We start from the raw sequence: 19,092 nt of genomic DNA, 5'->3' as shown, positions 1-19,092 counted from the left end.
GTTACTGTCAATGTTCCGACGAAAGGATTAACAGACCAGAGTCATATCAGATAATAGTAGTCTCCATATTTATACTGACGGCTAAAAGATGGATAATAACACTCGATCGGTAGTGTACTCGGAACAATTATCTCTAAACTGTTCCTTTTGACTCCCAGACCGGTGTAGCGTCTTCCAAGCTAAGATCAGCGCTATCAAACACAAAGCAAAAAATGATAAGACTAATCGACTTACCTCCGGCAAACCTTACCATTTTGGTTGATAGTCAAGCAGCGATCAAGGCACTGGCCTCAGCGCACATCAATTCAAGATATATTAAAGAATGCAGGAGATCGCTTTCGCTCATCCAACAACACAGTACCACAGTTTGTTGGGTCCTCAGCCACTCTGGAGTGGAGCGAAATGCGAGAGCGGCTGAGTGTGCAAGGAAATGCTCTGAGCTGAACCCTCAGTGAATGATAGAGGACATTAGCATTCCTACAAACGAACTTGTACACAGCGATTGACGTGGTCTTTGACAACTAACTGCAGGGTCTCTAAAGCGCACTGGCCAAAATTGAATATTAAAAGGATAAAATGTCTGCTTGGATTCAACAGATCAACCACCAGTGTCCTCACAGATGTTATAAAGGGTCACTGCACTATTAGCAACTCTAGTCAATAGAATGGGTGTACCTCACAATGACTTCTGCAGGAATACTGCAGAATAGAGTCGATATAACATCCCCCCTGTGTTTGTCCTGTACTTCAAAGAAGCCTTGCCAAATGTTTTCTTTGAAGACCTGGGAAATTTGCAGAATGTCTCACTAGAGGAACTAATTTCCTTGCTGAGAGCCGTATTTTGAATAAAAATAGTGAAACCTGAGAGAATCTAAATTTTTACATGTTTTGTATTAAAAAAAATCCATAGGCGCGTCTTTTGAAAGACCCTTTACATACAGTTATAGTTAGTGGTAGGAATTTTTTTACCTTAAAATTAAACTGACGGCTTGGACACGCCACCCATAAATAAAAATTATGGAAAAAATAAAATTTATTAAAATATTGTAGTTAAATTTTTCATTGTACAAAACTTCATTTTTTTAATATGTATGTACATACGGCTATATAAATCTTGTTAGATGCATAGGAAAAAGTCACATTCTGTCACCAGCATTGCTAAATCTTATTTACTATATAAAATATGCGCATGCAAATACAGTTTTTTTTCTTCTAAATCTGTGTGAGGTTACCTCAGTTGTTAAAGTTGTTAAACAATTATCATAAAAAAGTGTTTTTGCATCGATACGCTGACTGAGTAATTGCGTACAAATAGCCCATACCGTTTTCACATACACTCGTTTTACATATACGCGTACGTGCATACATACACACATCCAACCGCCGCAACAAAGTTTTTTATGTTACAAAAGTGTGCAGCGTTTATTGCGATCGCCTTTTTTCGCCGGTACGACAAACAAATGCTTCGCTAATCGCAAATTACGGCAAACTTAATTAATTTTCTACACATTTTTGTATTTGTTACAAATAATTAGTTACGTTGCAGCAACTTCACAAGCCTAGATTCTGGGTGTTTCACACTTCTAACGATAGCTTCTTAAAATAACTGTATTCTTGCGTGAAAAGTGGCACATAAAAAACACTGAATTTACATTTTGTAGAATACTTTTTGAAAAGGGGAAATCGCAAAAATTTGCTACTTCACAATTTCACAATGTACTGAATGAAAAGGTGTGGCCAACATCAAGCCGTTAATGGGCTGTCAGCGAAAATGAAGGATTTAGCCGATTAGTTGACGTAATAACAAGGTGAAGTCCAAAAAAAAAACCTACTGAGCTAAAATGGAAACGACAGGAGCTTTGTTCTGATAACTTCGAGTTTATTTATTCAAAATAGTCCCCTCTGGCCTCGATACACTGTTTTGCGCGATCTAAAAGCTTTTCGAAAGTGTTTCAAGTCATTGAATTGCACGGAATGTTCATCAGGATGTCGATGCAAGCCTTTTGGATGGACTCTGCGGACGCAAAACGTTTTTCTTTCATTGCCAAATGCGATTTTCCGAATAGGTAGAAGTCACAGGGAGCCATATCAGGCAAATACGGTGACGGATGATTGATGGTTAGAAGGCGATTTCTAGTCAAAAAATCAGTCACAAGAGTGAATCGATGAAATGGTTCATTATCATGCAATAAGCGACAAATTCCTCGAATGGGTTGGTGCGTGACTACCATTCGGAATTCACAGAGAGAATGTACGTTCAAATCTCGCTGAAACACCAAAATTAAAGAAAACCATTTTTCGGTCGCCCATCGGCAGGCAATGGCAAACCTCCGAGTATATTTATGCCATGAAAAAGCTCCTCATAAAAATATCTGCCGTTCGGAGTCGGCTTGAACTGAAGGTCCCTCCATTTGTGAAACAACATCAAGACGCACGCCACAAAGATGAGGAGGAGCTCGGTCCAACACCCAAAAAAGGGTGTACGCGCCAATTATATTATATATATATATATATAAATGCAATTTTTTGGGTGGTGGCTCGTCTGGGGCCTTCCATTCGGCACTTTGACGCTTAGTTTCAGGTTCATGTTAGAAACACTACGTTTCATCACCAGTTACATTGATGTAAAGGAAGTTCTCGTCTTTTCTCACCTCTTAATGAGGTCTTTCGAGTGTTGAATTTTGAGCAATTTTTGGTTCTCAGTTAACTTGTGCGGAGTGAAATGTGCACAGACCTTTCGTAAGCCCAAATGACCAGTTAAAATGCGATAAATCGATGTTTTAGAGATATTCAACTCCGATTCCATGAACTTCAACGACGATTTCGGTTAATTTTTGATAAATTTAAGAGCCACTTAGATGAAGTTTTCGGTGATTACTGATTTTGGGCGGCCCGTATGTTCATTGTCATTTGTGTCGTCACAACCATATCTGAAACGTGTAAACCACTCATGAACTCTGGCACGAAATAGACAATCATCGCCATAAACATTTTTCATCAATTCAAATGTTTCGGTAAACGTTTTACTGATTTTAAAACAAAATTTGATATTAGCTCTTTGTTCGAACCTCATTTTTGTCATTTCTCTTTATTATGATAATACTGATATGGCTCAATTACGTATGGAGCGAAATATTGGTCAAATGGCCGCCGCGCCCTCGGCGCCGCACCTCCATCCGATGGTCCAAATTTTCGATGACGCTGAGGCATAATTGAGGTTCTATGCCGTTAATGTGCCAAATTATCTCATCCTTTAGCTCTTGAATTGTTGCTGGCTTATCGACGTACACCTTTTCTTTCAAATAAGCTCAAAGAAAGAAGTCCAACGGTGTCAAATCACATGATTTTGGCGGCCAATTGACATCGCCGCGACGTGAGATTATTCGGCCATTTAATTTTTCGCGCAAAAGAGCCATTATTTCGTTAGCTGTGTTGCAAGTCGCACCGTCCTGTTGAAACCACATATCGTTCACATCCATATCTTCCAATTCGGGACATAAAAAGTTGGTTATCATCTCACGATAGCGAACACTATTCACAGTAACTGCCTGACCGGCCTCATTCGGCCTCATGGAAAAAATACGGCCCAATGATGCCGCCGGCCCATAAACCGCACCAAACAGTCACTCTTTGTGGGTGCATTGGTTTTTCGGCAATCACTCTTGGATTATCATTCGTCCAAATGCGGCAATTCTGCTTATTGACGAATACACTGAGGTGAAAATGTACCTCATCACTGAAGATGATTTTCTTCACGAAGTGCGCGATATTCATTTTGATTTGAACACCCGTTTTCATTATAAGCCTGAACAATTTTAACGCGTTGCTTGATTGTTCAAATTGAGTTAGTCTGATATTGAAAAATGTCAAATGAAATGCAGAAAAAGCTTGACGTTTAGCTGTAGTTCACATTCAATATCGGCCCTTGAAATTTAACCACCCTTTACAATGGGCTTTTTAGCCTGAGTGTTTTGGGAGCCACCCAATCTCTTGGTGCTCCTTGGCTCGACCAATTCAAATTTCATTTTCAATTCACAAGTGTCAAATATGGTTGGAGTACGACGGCATTTTCAAAAATATAAATCTTCCCATAAGGTGATTAATTTGACGCCACCTTGTATGTTCTCAATGACTAAATGCGTATATACAGGGTTGGCCATATAAAACTGACCCATTGAGTAACCCTATAACTTTTTACTGTAATTTGAAATCTAAGGTTTACGTCAACAAGCCAAAGACACTAGGCGCACTTAAGGCCAATATCCGACGGGAAATAGCCGCCATATCGGCCGAGACGCTGGCCAAAACTATGGAAAACGCCGAAAAACGGGCACATTACGCTATACGAGCTAAGGGCGACCACTTGCGCGATATCATATTCAAAAAGTGATGTAAACGAATCTCCTTGAACTAAATTAAATGTTTTTCACAATGAAACACAAAAAAATGTTTCTTTTTCCATATTTTTTTAATAATCACATGGGTCAGTTTAATATGGCCAACCCTGTACATACATACTTACAAAATGCGGCTTTTTGTACAAAATTAAAAATTCTTACATTTTATTTGCTCTCAATCACTGTATCGCGCCTTTTGAAACGCCATTAAGTTAGTATGTAATATTAAAACCAAAAAAAAAACCAAAAAACCAAAACAGCGCTGTTTCTCTGCTTTAGTGAAATTGTGAAAAGTAATGCAAAGTGAATAGAATTTAAGAAACATGGAAAATTTTTCAATATCTTTAAGGTTAACAAAATGAAAATTATTATATATACAATGCGTATATAGAAAACTAGGCCGAATTATACATACATACATACATACATACATACATATGTATACAAAAATATAAAATATTGAATGTTATGAAAGTCAACTTGGCGAGCTTTTATTGTGTGACGAAAAAAGACAAATATGTAGAAACTATTTACTACTTAGAACAAATATAGAAAAAATATATTATACGCATGCATGCATGCACCCATACATACACTCATACGTATGCGTGTGTGTGAATAAGAAATAAATAAAATAAATATTAAATGGAGCGATCATAGCGTTAAAGTTAAATATACAGGAATCAACAAGAGAAATATTATTTATGTGCAACAAAATACAATAAAATTAAAAGTTAAATGTAGAAGGAAGAAAAATTACATAAATATTTTAGTAAATATTTAGAACGCAAGTAATAATCCTGCAAGTTAGTGAAACTTTAGTGAAAAGTGCACATTAGGTGGTAGAGGGGTGTGGGAATATTAGAAAATAAAAACAAGCGAAAAAACCAGTTTCAACTTCAAAATATCAATGTGTGCGTATCTACATATACCTATTCATACATACATACATACATATATTTATGAAACATACTTTAAGGGGGAACGCCACTGTGGAGGGTAAAAAAATAGTCGATTTTTGGGAATTTTGTTTTTTGTAAGTAGGAATGATTATTCGAGCATCGGACAAGAGGCAATTTATTATATACATATGTATTAAACTATGTTGATGTAAATTTTTATTAACAAATATTGAAAATTGACAAATTTATGTAAATAAACGTAACGAGCTAATAAAAAAATGATGTCATCTGGTGGCAGCGATACAGCAATGAATAATCATTTGAAGTCAAAAACCCAAAAATATTATTAATCTACACAATAGTGGCTGACGTCGATTTTTTTTGAATTTTCATAGTGGCGTTCCCTCTTAAACGAAAAAGAAAAAAAACTACAATACATACATACATATGTATGTGAAACACGATATTTAGTACACATTTGCATATATTTATGTAAAAAACAACCTCTTCTTGCCTCACAGACAGCCCCCTCCCAAATGAAAAGACATACATATGTACATTTATATACACGTATACATACACACATTAGTATCTAGATATTTACATACTGTGCATACGCCGTGCATCTAACACTGTCTACATACATATTGCTGGAAATAGTTTTTTCTATTGCCTACAAGCATACATACATACATACTATACCAAAAACAAAAAAAGGTTAAATTACATTTAAAAACAAAAACTAATTAATTAATTCAAAGAATTTAAAATAAAATTTAAAGTAGATAAAAAAACTTTTTATTTTAGTGTTTACCGATATTTTCAAATACTTCTCGTTATATTTATTACTTACATACATATAAACATACATACATACATATTAATTTATTTTGAGAACTCTCATTGTTGGTTTTAGCCTTTTTCGTAACGCATTCCAAAGCACCAATATTTTTTAGAACTAGCAAAGTGTTAAGTATTTACAGTAAGAAGCAAAAAACAAAAAAAAAGTTATTTACATACAATACATACATACATACACGAAGATAAATTAGTGTTTACAAGTTGGAGCGAAACAACATAATTTACAATTTGATTCTTCTATTTTAAATACTTTTTAATTATACATGTAATACGCTTACTTTTAGTACAAAACTAAGAAATTTAAAATTAAAAAATAAAATTAAAAATTAAAAATTTTTAAATTCAAAATAAAATCCTACAAATACTTGCACCTGCATACCCAGGTCTGGTGGACTACTCAAATAAGATTCTATGTTTGCTTGGTGTGTAACTGCCTGGCGTTGAACGAATTTTTGTTGTAAACATTTCCAAATGCGATTTTAAGATAAACTGCATACAAAAGAAAAAGAAAGAGAAATTATAAAAGAAATTTAACAAGCAAAAAGCAAAATAACACACGAGAAATAAATGTTCGATCCATTCAAAATCAGTAGAAATTTTACCAAAAACTGTGTGCGCTGCAATGCAGACTTGTAACACAATGGACGCTAGAGGTCTACATAAGTGCGATCTTTTTTCGGATCAACCAGCACTACCTAATGAAGACTTCCCTACAAGACAGTGCTGAGCACTTTCGACAAAAATTCCAGCGCATTTACAAGTATTTTATTAGTCTCTAATACATGCGCATTATCAGCATATATATGTACATATATAGCATACACAACTTTTTTAATGGGGAAATCAAATATTTCATTTGATATTATTTTCCCCTGTTCGGCGTGAATTCTATCTCTCTTTTACCAATAGCAATTTCATGTAAGCATAGCAAAGGAAAGGATGCCGCCTATAGAGCCACGCTGCGATCGGGCGCAACGCGAGCCATGTGGAATCGCTACAGAGAGCTAAAAAAGGAAGATAGACGTATTATCGGAAAGAATAAACGAAAGGCCGAAATACGTGAGTGCGAGGAGCTTGAGATGCTGGCCAATAGGAACAACGCCCGAAAATTCTACTAGAAAGTTCGGCGGCTTACAGAAGGTTTTAAGACCGGGGCGATTTCCTGTAAGAACAAAGACGGCGAACTGGTGACTGACGTACAGAGCAATCTTAAATTATGGAGGGAACACTTCTTGAACCTGTTAAACAGTGACAGCTGCGCATGACACAGAGAATGTGAAGATCCCGATGCCCCAATCGTTGACGACGGAATTGTCGTTCCGCTACCCGATCATAACGAGGTGAGAAAAGCGATAACGCGGCTAAAGAACAACAAAGCCGCGGGCGCCGACGAACTGCCAGCTGAGCTATTCAAACATGGCGACGAGGAGCTGGTAAGGTGCATGTACCAGCTTCTATGTAAAATATGGTCTGCCGATTGGAATTTAAGTGTGCTCTGCCCAATCCATTAGAAGGGCAATCCTGCAATTTGCGCCAATTACCGCGGGAGTAGTGTTGTAAATATCGCCTATAAGGTTCTAGCAACGTCAACCAACTGATTGGACCTTATCAGTGTGGCTTTAGACTTGGAAAATCTACCATCGACCAAATATTCACAATACGCCAAATCTTGAAAAAGACCAATGAAAGGAGAATCGACACACACCATCTTTTCGTCGATTTCAAAGCTGCATTCGACAGTACGGAAAGGATTTACTTGTATGCCGCGATGTCTGAATTTGGTATCCCCACAAAACTAATACGGCTATGCAAGATGACGTTGCTCAACACCAGCAGCGCCGTCAGAATTGGGAAGGACCATTACGAGCCGTTTGATACCAAACGAGGTTTCAGACAAGGTGACTAGCTATCGTGTGACTTCTTTAACCTGATGTTGGAAAGGATCGTACGAGCCGCAGAACTTAATCGCTCAGGCACAATTTTTTATAAGAGCGTACAATTGCTGGCGTATGCCGATGATATTGACATCATCGGCCTTAACAACCGCGCTGTTAGTTCTGCCTTCTCCAAACTGGATAAAGAGGCAAATCGAATGGGTTTGGTGGTGAACGAGGACAAAACGAAGTACCTCCTGTCTTCAAACAAACAGTCGGCGCACTCGCGTATCGGCACCCACGTCACCACATAAATTTTATAATTTCTAAATAAAACATTTTAACGAAACTCCTCAGTCTGATTACTTTTTAACGAAAATGAGGAGTTATTGAGGAGTTTGTGCTGATTACTTTTTGATGACGAAAATGAGTAGTTGGCCCATCAGTACTGATTACTTGTTGAGAACAGAAATGAGAAGTTGCCTTGCCTTTAGAGCATAGTACATACATTTTTCAGTTATAAGAAATGGCTATTGGCAAAAGAGAGATAGAATATCACACCGACAAGGGGAAACTATCAGAACTTTCCCATGGCTAGAACAAAAATGTGTAGTTGGATGAGGATAGTGATGAGGATAATATGAGTGCTTATATGATAGTCAGCTGTCTTGTAGGGTAGTGGAGACTTTTTCCACACATACACACACACATACATATTTGCATTGCATTATCACAATTCCCTAAACAAATACGAATACAAATAGGAAAAATGTCGGTGTACCTAATAATTGTAATTTCATGGAAAATAAAAATAAAAACAAACAAATATTCGCTATATATGTACGTACGTGTCTAAGTAAAATTGGAATTTAAAAATAATAATAACAAACAAATATACAACTGGGTATGTTGCTCTTTTGTAAGAATCAAAAATTAAGATAAACTCTTGTCAAATTTATTGGCATATACATACATACGCATGCAAAAAATAACAGCAACAACAACAAAAATAAAAAATTAAATCGCCCAAATCCTTGGCATACTCGTATATACAATTTTAAATTTATATTTATTCAAAAATTTTGGAAGCAGCATTTTTGCATTAAAATTACTATAAATGTAGTCACTTAAAAATAATGAATACAGGACTTGCAAATATCAAAAACAAAGCAAAAAACACAAATATAAATTTTTAAAATGTTCATATACTCTAAAGATATTTTTTTCTTTTGTAAAAAATCGCGAATTACAAATATTTGTAATTGAAAATTTTGTATGTTTTACATAGCGCATATATACCAAGTATAGAGCTAAACCAAAAAAGACAACAACAACAAAAACCACAAATCGGTAATTACCAATTAACATCAAACAATGCCTTTATTATTGTATAAATATAAAATAAATTGGAGAAAGTTCAAGGGATATTGACACGTTTTTTCTTCTTTTACTTGCTGATATTGTATTTATTATATATTGTACGTGCATTAACATAAAAATGTTTGCAATAAATTAGAATTAATCAAAAGTGTATGAGTATATTGCGTAGCCAATGACAAAGATTTATTTGGGTTTGAATAAAATAATAAATGTCCTTTATTTTGAATGTGAAAATAGTTGTTTTACTCGAATGAACGGAAATGATTGAAAAAGTAACGTTGCTTGAAAATATGAGATGTTGCTATTAAATAACGAGATTGATGCTGCTATAGAAGGAGTGCGCGCATGCGCCAGAAACCAGCGACAGGGGGTGAATAGCTGGAATTCCGAAGCAAGAGCTACAGGCGCTAAGGTGCAGGCTGACTGTGCTTGCTTGGCCCCGATAACTGTAAAAAATGAACAGCACAATACTGAAATATATATATGAAATGAGACCAAATGACAGCCTTGCTTGAAGCGTTTGAAGTGCGGCGAAGTTTCCAATATCTCAATATTCTATCAGGTCAGTCCATAAGTTCGTGCGTCTTTTAAAGGTGGTTTTAAAATTAATAAAAAAGATGTTTAAAGTATTTATTAATCAATAATTTATTTTTCTTCATTATTTACAATGTCTTCCCAACGTTTAGGCAAATTTTTAGTTCCCTGCTCAAAAAATGGTTTGTCCTTGGAGCCAAAATACCCTTCGATATCGCTTTTTATAGCTTCTTTTGTGGAGTAGTTCTTGTTACTCATATGCAAGGTGCAATATCCGGAGAGTATGGTCGATGCGGCATTAGCTCCATCCGAGCTTGTTCAGCTTGCCTAATGTTTGCCTTGCGGTATGAGGTCTTGCGTTGTCGTGGTGAAACAAAACTTTGCGTCTATTCCCTAAAGACGGTCGATTTTTGTTAAGTGCCTCATTCAGGTTTGATAGCTGATGGGAACAATAATCAGCAATTATCGTTTGGTTTGGTTCCAGAAGTTCATAATAAACAATACCGGTCATATCCCTCCAAATAGACAGGAGAATGTTCTTGGGGTGAAGGCCATCTCTAGGGGTCGGTTATGGTTGTTACATCTTTATCCAACCATTGGCGTTTGCGAACAGGATTATTGTAAAGGACCGATTTTTCATCACCAGTAACGATACGGTTCAAAAAACTTGCATTTTCCAGCCGTTGCAGCAGCTGAGAACACACATTCACTCTCTGCTGAAGGTCTATGCGGAACCCATTTTCCCAGCTTTGAAACCTTACCCAACTGAACCAGGTGCCTGTGAACTGTTCCATGCGATGAATTTAACCTCTGAGCTAGCATATCGACTGTCGAATTTGGCTCAGCTTCCACGAGTTCGAGCAAGGCGTCGGAGTTAGAGACTTCAGGAAGGCCAGCGCGCGGGGCATCCTCCACGTTGCAGTTGCCACTTCGAAATTTTGAAAACCACTTTTGTGCAGTCCTTACACTCACGGTATGCTCTCCGTGAACAGTGTTTATTTCTGCAGGAGCAGTTGTTGCATTTTTACCACTTTTATAAAAAAATATATATTACAAAATATGCCTCTTATACGCGTTCGAAGATTCCAATTATTTTTTAACAACAGGTGCTTCTATCCGCGATTAAAATCACTTGTTGAATGCAAAATATATCAAAGAAAATATAAATAGTTCTGTTGTATTCCACGAATAGTTTTTTGTGTGCAAAAATCGTACAAAAGTGAAATTATGGGTAAAATACGCACGAACTTATGGACTGACCTGATAAATGCAGCTTTATTTAACTAGCGATACCAGATGGAGACCGACCTCTATGAATACCTAGAGTAGACATCATATAGGATGTCAGCGCTTTTGACGCATCTAAGCAGCGCTGGGAGATCCGCTTTTGAGACGTCCTCCAGACCTTCAAACAGTGGGGCTCCCAGGCATTTTAAACGCGTTTTTGATAATGCCGGACAAACGCACAGAAGGTGTTCTAAAGTTTCCTCAACATCCTCTGTGCATTTCCTGCATTTGTCCGTGTTATCAATCCCTAACTTGTACGCATGTGCAGCCAGTAGATTATGACCCGTCAGCATACCTTTGATAGTTCTGCAGTCCTTTCGCGAGAGCGTAAGTATGAATTGAGTCGGTTTTTTGCCGTTAGTTCTACACATAACTTTTGCTCTTTTGCATGTGGTCAGATTAGTCCACCTAGCGTCCACTCGCTTTTTCGTGTTTTTTGTATTTAGCGGTGTTAGTATGTCGTTCTCTGGTTCAAATGGTAGTCTAACAGCACTTTTTGCTATCTCATCTACTATTTCGTTCCCCATAATGCCTTTGCGAGCAAGTACCCAATAGATATGCAGCCTACTGTTTGCGGCTAGCCTTTCTATGGCCTCCCTGCTCCGTCGAACATTTTTGGACTTAATACAACATGAGCTTATTGCTTTTATTGCTGCTTGACTCTCCACGTATATATTAATTGTTGAGTTCTTTCTTGTTCTAGTGAGGGCTAGCTCCGCGGCTTTCCCCACAGCAAAACCTTCCGCTTGGAAGTCTGTGGTCTGGCAGCTTGATAGGCTGCCTTATCCCTAGTTTGAGCAGTAAATACCTGCTCCCACTCCATCTAAAGTTTTGGAGCCGTCTGTATAGATGTGAAAAGTTCTATGGCCAAGCTTCATGCCTTTGTGCCATCCCTCCTCTTCAATTGTAGTGCGAAACCTTCTCTCCCAACTAAAGTGCGGAGTCATGTAGTCTGTGCAACCTGAGCTCCACTTTCCTATTCACCTGTGACCGAAGGTTCTGCAGATGAATACTCCAGCAGCCACCAACCTCCTCGCGGATTTCACCGCCAAGTTTTACGCCATAAGGTCAATATGTTAGGTGGCATGCTGAGAATGATTTAGAGCGCCCCCCTTGGAGTGGTTTTCAAGTAATGGCTTTCCGACTTCTTGCTTCACTATGCCATGTGTTACGGATGTTTCAGAGGAACAACAACAATATTTAGTTTCCATTTTGAGGATCAAATTTATTAACGATCTCTAAGCATTTTTTACATTAAATGTTTACAATTCTTTAGTGTCGCACATGCGTTGCTAGTAGCTTCTTGAATTGTGAGTTAAATGTATGCATGTATTTGTTTAACAATTCGTTAAAAGACTTAATTTTTAATAATAGTTAATAAAAATATCAATCAAATATCCTAAAATATGTGTATGTTTGTAAATTTAAACGTTGTTCATTTTCTTGCCGATTGCGAGAGTTAAAAAAATTGTTTATTTCCTGAGCTGTTACGGTAGGCTTTTGTTGCATTAGTAGTTCATCATTGTTGTAACTTGTATAATTATAGGACATTTGTGTATTTTTTAAACTTACTTCCTTTTGTTCTTTGGCCGTTTAAAGTTCGCTTTTATATCAACAAATCTTTTGCTTTTTTTAGCTCATCACTAAAATTTGTGTGGTTTTAGTTTTACTAGAATGAAATATCAGAAATATGGATAAAATAAGGGTGCGCTTTTGTTTTTGAATTAAATAACAGTTCCGCATAAATGGACTTTAATAAAAATAAAGTTCAATCTCAAAAGCATAAAATCAAAATGAATTTATTTTGCCGCTGGTGTGTCCTCAGGTGCGGGCAGTTTCTCCCAGGTGGGCTCGACACCCCAAATTTCTCTGGCATATTCGGCAATGGTGCGATCCGATGAGAATTTACCACTGGAAGCGATATTGTTGATGGACATTTCCAACCATTTGGCTTGGTTCTGAAAACAATAAAATCGTTTATTAATGGGAAAGCCGGTTTATATTTCTTTTCGTTTCCTTAAAAATAAATTGAAAAAAAAAAACACGTAGCCATATTGCAACTAAATTCACAACAAAACCACGCTAAAAAAACAATAACGATTTAAAGCTGCTCTCACCTGGTAGGTCTTCGATACCAATTCTTGTGCTTTGATGTATGCATCATAATCGGCCAACAAATAGTAGTGATCGTACTTCAGCAAAATATCTGCAATATTTTTGAATTCATTGGGATTGCTTGGACTAAAGAATCCACCCTGTATTTGATCGATGCATTGTCTGATCTCGGGATTCTTATTGTAGTAATCGTAGGCGTTGTATCCACGTTTCTTAAGCGCCTCAACTTCCTCCACGGTCATACCGAAAATGAAAATGTTCTCGTTGCCCATTTCCTCAGCCATTTCGACATTGGCGCCGTCCAAGGTACCAATGGTGAGTGCACCGTTCAACTGGAATTTCATGTTACCAGTACCGGATGCCTCAGTGCCGGCAGTGGAGATTTGCTCGGAGAGATCAGCAGCAGGCATAATCTTTTCGGCCAAGGTGACACGGTAGTTCTCCAAAAAGATGACTTTCAGCTTGTCACCCACAATCGGATCGTTGTTGACAACATTGGCCACAGCACAGATAAGCTTAATGATCTGCTTGGCTACATAGTAACCAGGAGCAGCCTTGCCACCGATCATAATTGTGCGCGGTGTAAAGTTGGCTGTGGGATCCTTCTTGATGCGATTGTACAAAGTAATGATGTGCAAGCAGTTCAATAATTGACGTTTGTACTCGTGGATACGCTTAACTTGAATATCGAACATGGAGGCGGGATTCACTTTGATGCCATAATCTTTCTCCAATATTTGAGCTAACTTCAGTTTGTTCTCTTGTTTCACGCGCGCCACATTGCGTTGGAAGTTGGGGTCCTTGGCCCATTTCTTCAGAGCAACAAGCTGCTCCAAATGAACTGGCCATTCGTCGCCGATCTTTTCGGCGATCAAGTCGGACAAACCGGGGTTGCAAAGTAACAACCAACGACGCGGAGTAATACCATTCGTCTTGTTCTGGAACTTATGTGGCTCAAATTCATAGAAGTCACGGAAGAGATCCTTCTTCAAAATTTCCGAATGGATGGCAGCCACACCGTTTACAGCGTGAGAGCCCACAATGGACACGTGAGCCATGTTAATACGCTTCTCGCCATCTTCTTCTACCAGCGACATGCGACGCATGCGGTCAAAATCACCTGGATATTTCTTGGCCACTTTATCCATGAACAAGAAATTTATATGATAGATGATTTGTAGATGCCTTGGCAGAATGGATTCGAGCATTGAAACGGGCCAGCGCTCCAAAGCTTCTGGCAACACGGTGTGGTTGGTGTAGGCGCAGGTACGAACAGTAATATCCCAAGCCTTATCCCAATCCAAGTTCTCCTCATCGATGAGAATGCGCATCAATTCGGGAATAGCCAACGATGGATGGGTATCGTTCAATTGGATGGCGACCTTATCGGGGAAGTGATCAAAGTGATGACGCACGGTTTCCCTTGAACCAAATTTGGAGGTCTTGTAGCGACGTACAATATCGTGGAGAGTGGCGGCAACCATGAAGTATTCCTGCTTGAGACGCAACTCCTTACCCTCAAAGAAGTTGTCATTGGGATAGAGTACACGTGAAATGTTCTCAGCAAGGTTACGATCCAACACAGCTTGGATGTAGTCACCATCGTTGACTGAAATATGGAAAATATTTACAATAGCAATTTCACTTAAGCCGGCTAAAAAAATTCAATTTTACTCACAGAATTTCAGATTGAAATCGATGGGGCTTTTAGCCGACCATAAGCGCAACGTATTGACGTGATTGTTTCCATAACCGGGAATGGGGTTGTCATATGGCATGGCATACACAACTTGAGTGTCCACCCACTTCTTGCCCTCGGGTGTATCAATGACACGTCCATAGAAGTGTACTGGCTTCATGAATTCTGGGCGTGCTTTCTCCCATGGATTGCCATAACGCAACCAATCATCAGGCTCCTCCTGTTGCTCGCCATTCATTATCTTCTGTGCGAAAATACCGTATTCATAACGAATGCCGTAGCCATAGGCAGCCAAACCGAGAGTGGCCATAGAGTCTAGGAAACAAGCAGCCAAACGACCCAAGCCGCCATTACCCAAACCAGCATCTTCTTCCATGTCCTCGAGGTTCTCAATATCCAAACCCAACTGATACATAGCCTCTTCACATTCACTCTGAATACCAAGATTAATCATGGTATTTTGGAGTGAACGACCCATATAGTATTCCAGAGACAAATAGTAGACGCGCTGCAATGGAAAAAAAGGAAATTTTAAATATAATACATAGATTAAAAAGTTGTCTGTAAATAGGCACAAATAAATTGAAAAATGGCAAGTTTAAAAAATTTATTGGGTGAGTTTTTATTTAAATAATTTTCAATTTCTTTGAAAACATGTAGATAGCTAATTAGATACATATGTAGGTAGAGGCTAGCACTTAGACCATAAGATCTATTGAGTCCTCTACTATTCACAATAACTCATCCAAACCCAGTTCGTTAACTTACTGGAACCTAAGATGGCGCTGGGTTGTGCTGAGCCTATGTGCTTCACTTCCCACTTAACTAGGCCGAGATGCTTACGTCCTCCCGATATGGCTTCGCATTCGAGAAATAGGTAAGATGGTATTTATGGGGACAGATCGCATATGAGACAGGCGCCGTTAGGCCACACCTTGTGCCTGTGCAGATGACTTTGCAGTCTGCAATGATCAATATGTAAACCTCTGCGCGTTGTGAGTTTGTAAATTTGAACTAAATGTTGTAAACTTCATAGAATCAAAGCTCATCAAAAGGGTTTGATAAACGTACAGAAAACAACATCGCCTTTGGAATTAGAAATTTCCCTGGATTTTGATCGTTTTCAGATTTTTCTAAAATTTGCTCACATTTCCACCGATATTACTAACTGGCGCTCTGGCCAAAATAGAATCTTAAAAGGACAAAATGTCTGCTTGGATTCAACAGATCAACTACCAGCGTTCTCATTGGTGTTATGTTATAACGGGTCAGTGCACTATTGGCACCCTAGTCAGTAGAATGGGTGTACCTCACAATGACTTCTGCAGGAATACTGCAGAATAGAGTCGGTACAACACCTCCTCTGTGAATGTCCTGCACTTTAAAGAAGCCGTGCCAAATATCTTGGCGATTATTTCTTTGAGGACCTGGGAAATTTGCAAAATGTCTCACAGGAGGGACTAGTTACCTTCTTAAAAAGATCTAAGTGGTTTAAGCACCTTAGTTAGAGTAAGGAAAACAAATGCAGATATCACAATGGAACTCAGGGCCACCGAGTCTCTTGTGTTAAACAAGCAACCTGGCTAACCTAGCCTAATCTATCCACCGATCTTCGCCTACTGATATAATTATAATATATTGCTCTCAAGGATAATACTTTCCACCCAAACCCTCTAAAGCAAAAGTAGTTGACTTGGCGTTAAACATCAGTAGTTCAACTGTCATCTATAGCGATCCTATGGCCTACATAAACAATAAAGAAAGTGCTTGAAACAGGCGCCTAAGCACTCACTCTACTGTTACTGCACTCATTGCGATATTGTGGCAACACCTTGTTGTTTGGTATCAGCGAATGAGTGGTGAGAAGATTTCTTGGCTAAGAAATCAGCAATTTTCGATGTTTGCACAGAGAGCGAGACCGGTTTTTTGCCGATCGGAATCCATGATGGAAGAGGATGGTTCCATATGTAGAAGTTCACGCAAGTGGTGAAAGTCCCTGATTGCCATTCACTTGGAACGATTCTTCTGCATACGATCCAAGCAGCTCACAACTTCCGGGCTGCACCCAAGTACCCTCTGGGTAGCTCCTGAACATCCGTTTTAGAGCGAGAAGGCGAAGCAATCCAGGATATCTGCATTGACACCAATAAGAATGCCAGCCTTGAAATCAGACGGAGAATCTCTCTTGCCAACAAGTGCTACTTTGGTCTAAGTAGGCAAATGAGTAGTAAACTCCTCTCTCGACGAACAAAACTAACACTCTACGTCGTAACGTATGGCGCAGAAGCGTGGACGATGACAACATCCGATGAGGCATCCCTTGGAATGTTTGAGAGAGAGATTCTGCGCAAGATTTTTGGACCTTTGCACGTCGGTGACGGCGAGTATAGCAGACGATGAGACAATGAACGACATAAGCTTTACGAGGACATAGACATAGCGCAGCGAATAAAGATCCAGCGGCTTCGTTGGCTGGGTCATGTTGTCCGAATGCATACAAACGCTTCGGCTCTGAAAGAAGTCGATGCGGTACCAGCTAGTGGTAGCAGAGGAAGAGAAAGGCCTTCTCTGCGTTGGAAAGATCAGGTGGGGAAGGGTTTGACTTCACTCGGTGTGTCCAACTGACGCCGGTTAGTACGAGAAAGAAACGACTGGCGCGCTTTGTCAAACTTGGCCAAAATCGCTTAAGGTAGTTGTCTGGTAACTTATTTTGAAAATTTCGAATTTCGGTTTTTTACATATTTTGAAAGTGCGATATATTGGTAGTACTGTGCAAATTTTAGACCGAAATTCGAAATATTGACGAAATTATAGCACATACATGAGAGCGGCTCGTACTTGCGCGGCTCAATTGCTTAAACTTTAAACGCGTTTCTCTCAAAACAACGTTTTTCCGGATGGCCGTCGTGAAAACAAATTTTCTATCTAACGGATTGAGCTAAAATTTAGATATGTTTCTCTACACATCAATAGTTCTGGCGGGTAGTAGATTTAATTTATTTCGTCCCTAACTTTCCATTTTTTAGTCCGATTTCCACTTTAAGGGGGGGGGGGTAGGGTCACAAAATCGAAATTTTTTTTCTTCACTCATCTTATAGTAAATCATTTCAAGAATGTTGTGTCAAAATTTTAAGTGGATCGGAGCAGTACTCTCAAAGTTATAGCCTTTGTAGGCACTCTACCTCGAATGCGGAGCATCGATAATTTCTCAGAGTCATTTTTTCAAACGCGTTTTCCCCGAAACGACTTCTTAAAAGTCGGTGCCAATCACAACTCCGAAACTATTCAACCGATTCTTTTCAAATTTGGCACACGTTTTCTAAATCAAAAATACCTCCCCCCTACACTGTTTTTTTTTTATTTTTTGTTTTTTAAGGTTGTTTTTCACTTACAAATATGGCGAAATTTTTCGCCAAAAATGCTCGTTTTACGTTTTTTGCCACCAAAACTACAAAAATGAAAAAAAAAATTTTTATTAATGTAGGGGGGAGCATTACGTCATACTTTAACTGAAAAATTCGACTTTTTTAGTTTCAGATGATTCTACGACGAATGCCGATTGGCACCGCAGAGCACCTCTCGAAAAACATATCTCCAAAAAAACTCTGTCATGGGCTTATTTGTCAATATTTTATTATTAATATTTTTTAAGAACTTATTGAAAAGGTGTACAATAACATGTAACTGATTTTATTAAAGTATCTTAAGCCATATTTCTGTAAAAAATTCACAAAAAAAGTGTTTTTTTTTAGCGCTAAACCCTACCTCCCCCTTAAAAAAGGCAATTTTCTTACGAAGTCCGCCATTTTGTTACAATATTTTTTGTCAAAATCATTTGATCTTACTACCCGCCAGAACGACAAGCACACTGATTAATAAGCAATTTGTTTTTTCTGTTTCAGGTGACCACAAGTGACGAAATCACGCCGGCCAGCCACTGTACCTTTTTTTTTGCCGCTTGCTGCAGTGTACAAAAATAGTATCAAAACATTAAAAAAAAAGAGGTTGTCTGTAAAGTCGGTTTACTGACGATAGTTTAACGT

The 19,092-nt window shown here is 38.4% G+C and overlaps 1 protein-coding gene across 1 annotated transcript in view; it reads right to left on the bottom strand.

Moving 5' to 3' along the window:
- Positions 1-12,434: 12,434 nt before the first annotated feature.
- The window catches only part of LOC129246993 (glycogen phosphorylase), a 38,212-nt gene continuing 31,554 nt past the window's right edge, over positions 12,435-19,092 (bottom strand). Inside the window, exons 2-4 of the mRNA XM_054885809.1 lie at positions 15,029-15,557; positions 13,353-14,959; positions 12,435-13,193 (exon numbers count right to left, since the gene is read on the bottom strand). Coding sequence (XP_054741784.1) covers positions 13,035-13,193; positions 13,353-14,959; positions 15,029-15,557 — 2,295 coding nt within the window. The 3' untranslated portion in view covers positions 12,435-13,034. The remainder of the gene's footprint in view (positions 13,194-13,352; positions 14,960-15,028; positions 15,558-19,092) is intronic.

The sequence above is a fragment of the Anastrepha obliqua genome, chromosome 5, assembly GCF_027943255.1.
Source record: "Anastrepha obliqua isolate idAnaObli1 chromosome 5, idAnaObli1_1.0, whole genome shotgun sequence".
NCBI classification, from domain to species: Eukaryota; Metazoa; Arthropoda; class Insecta; order Diptera; family Tephritidae; genus Anastrepha; species Anastrepha obliqua.
This window is presented reverse-complemented; position numbering and strand designations above follow the sequence as displayed.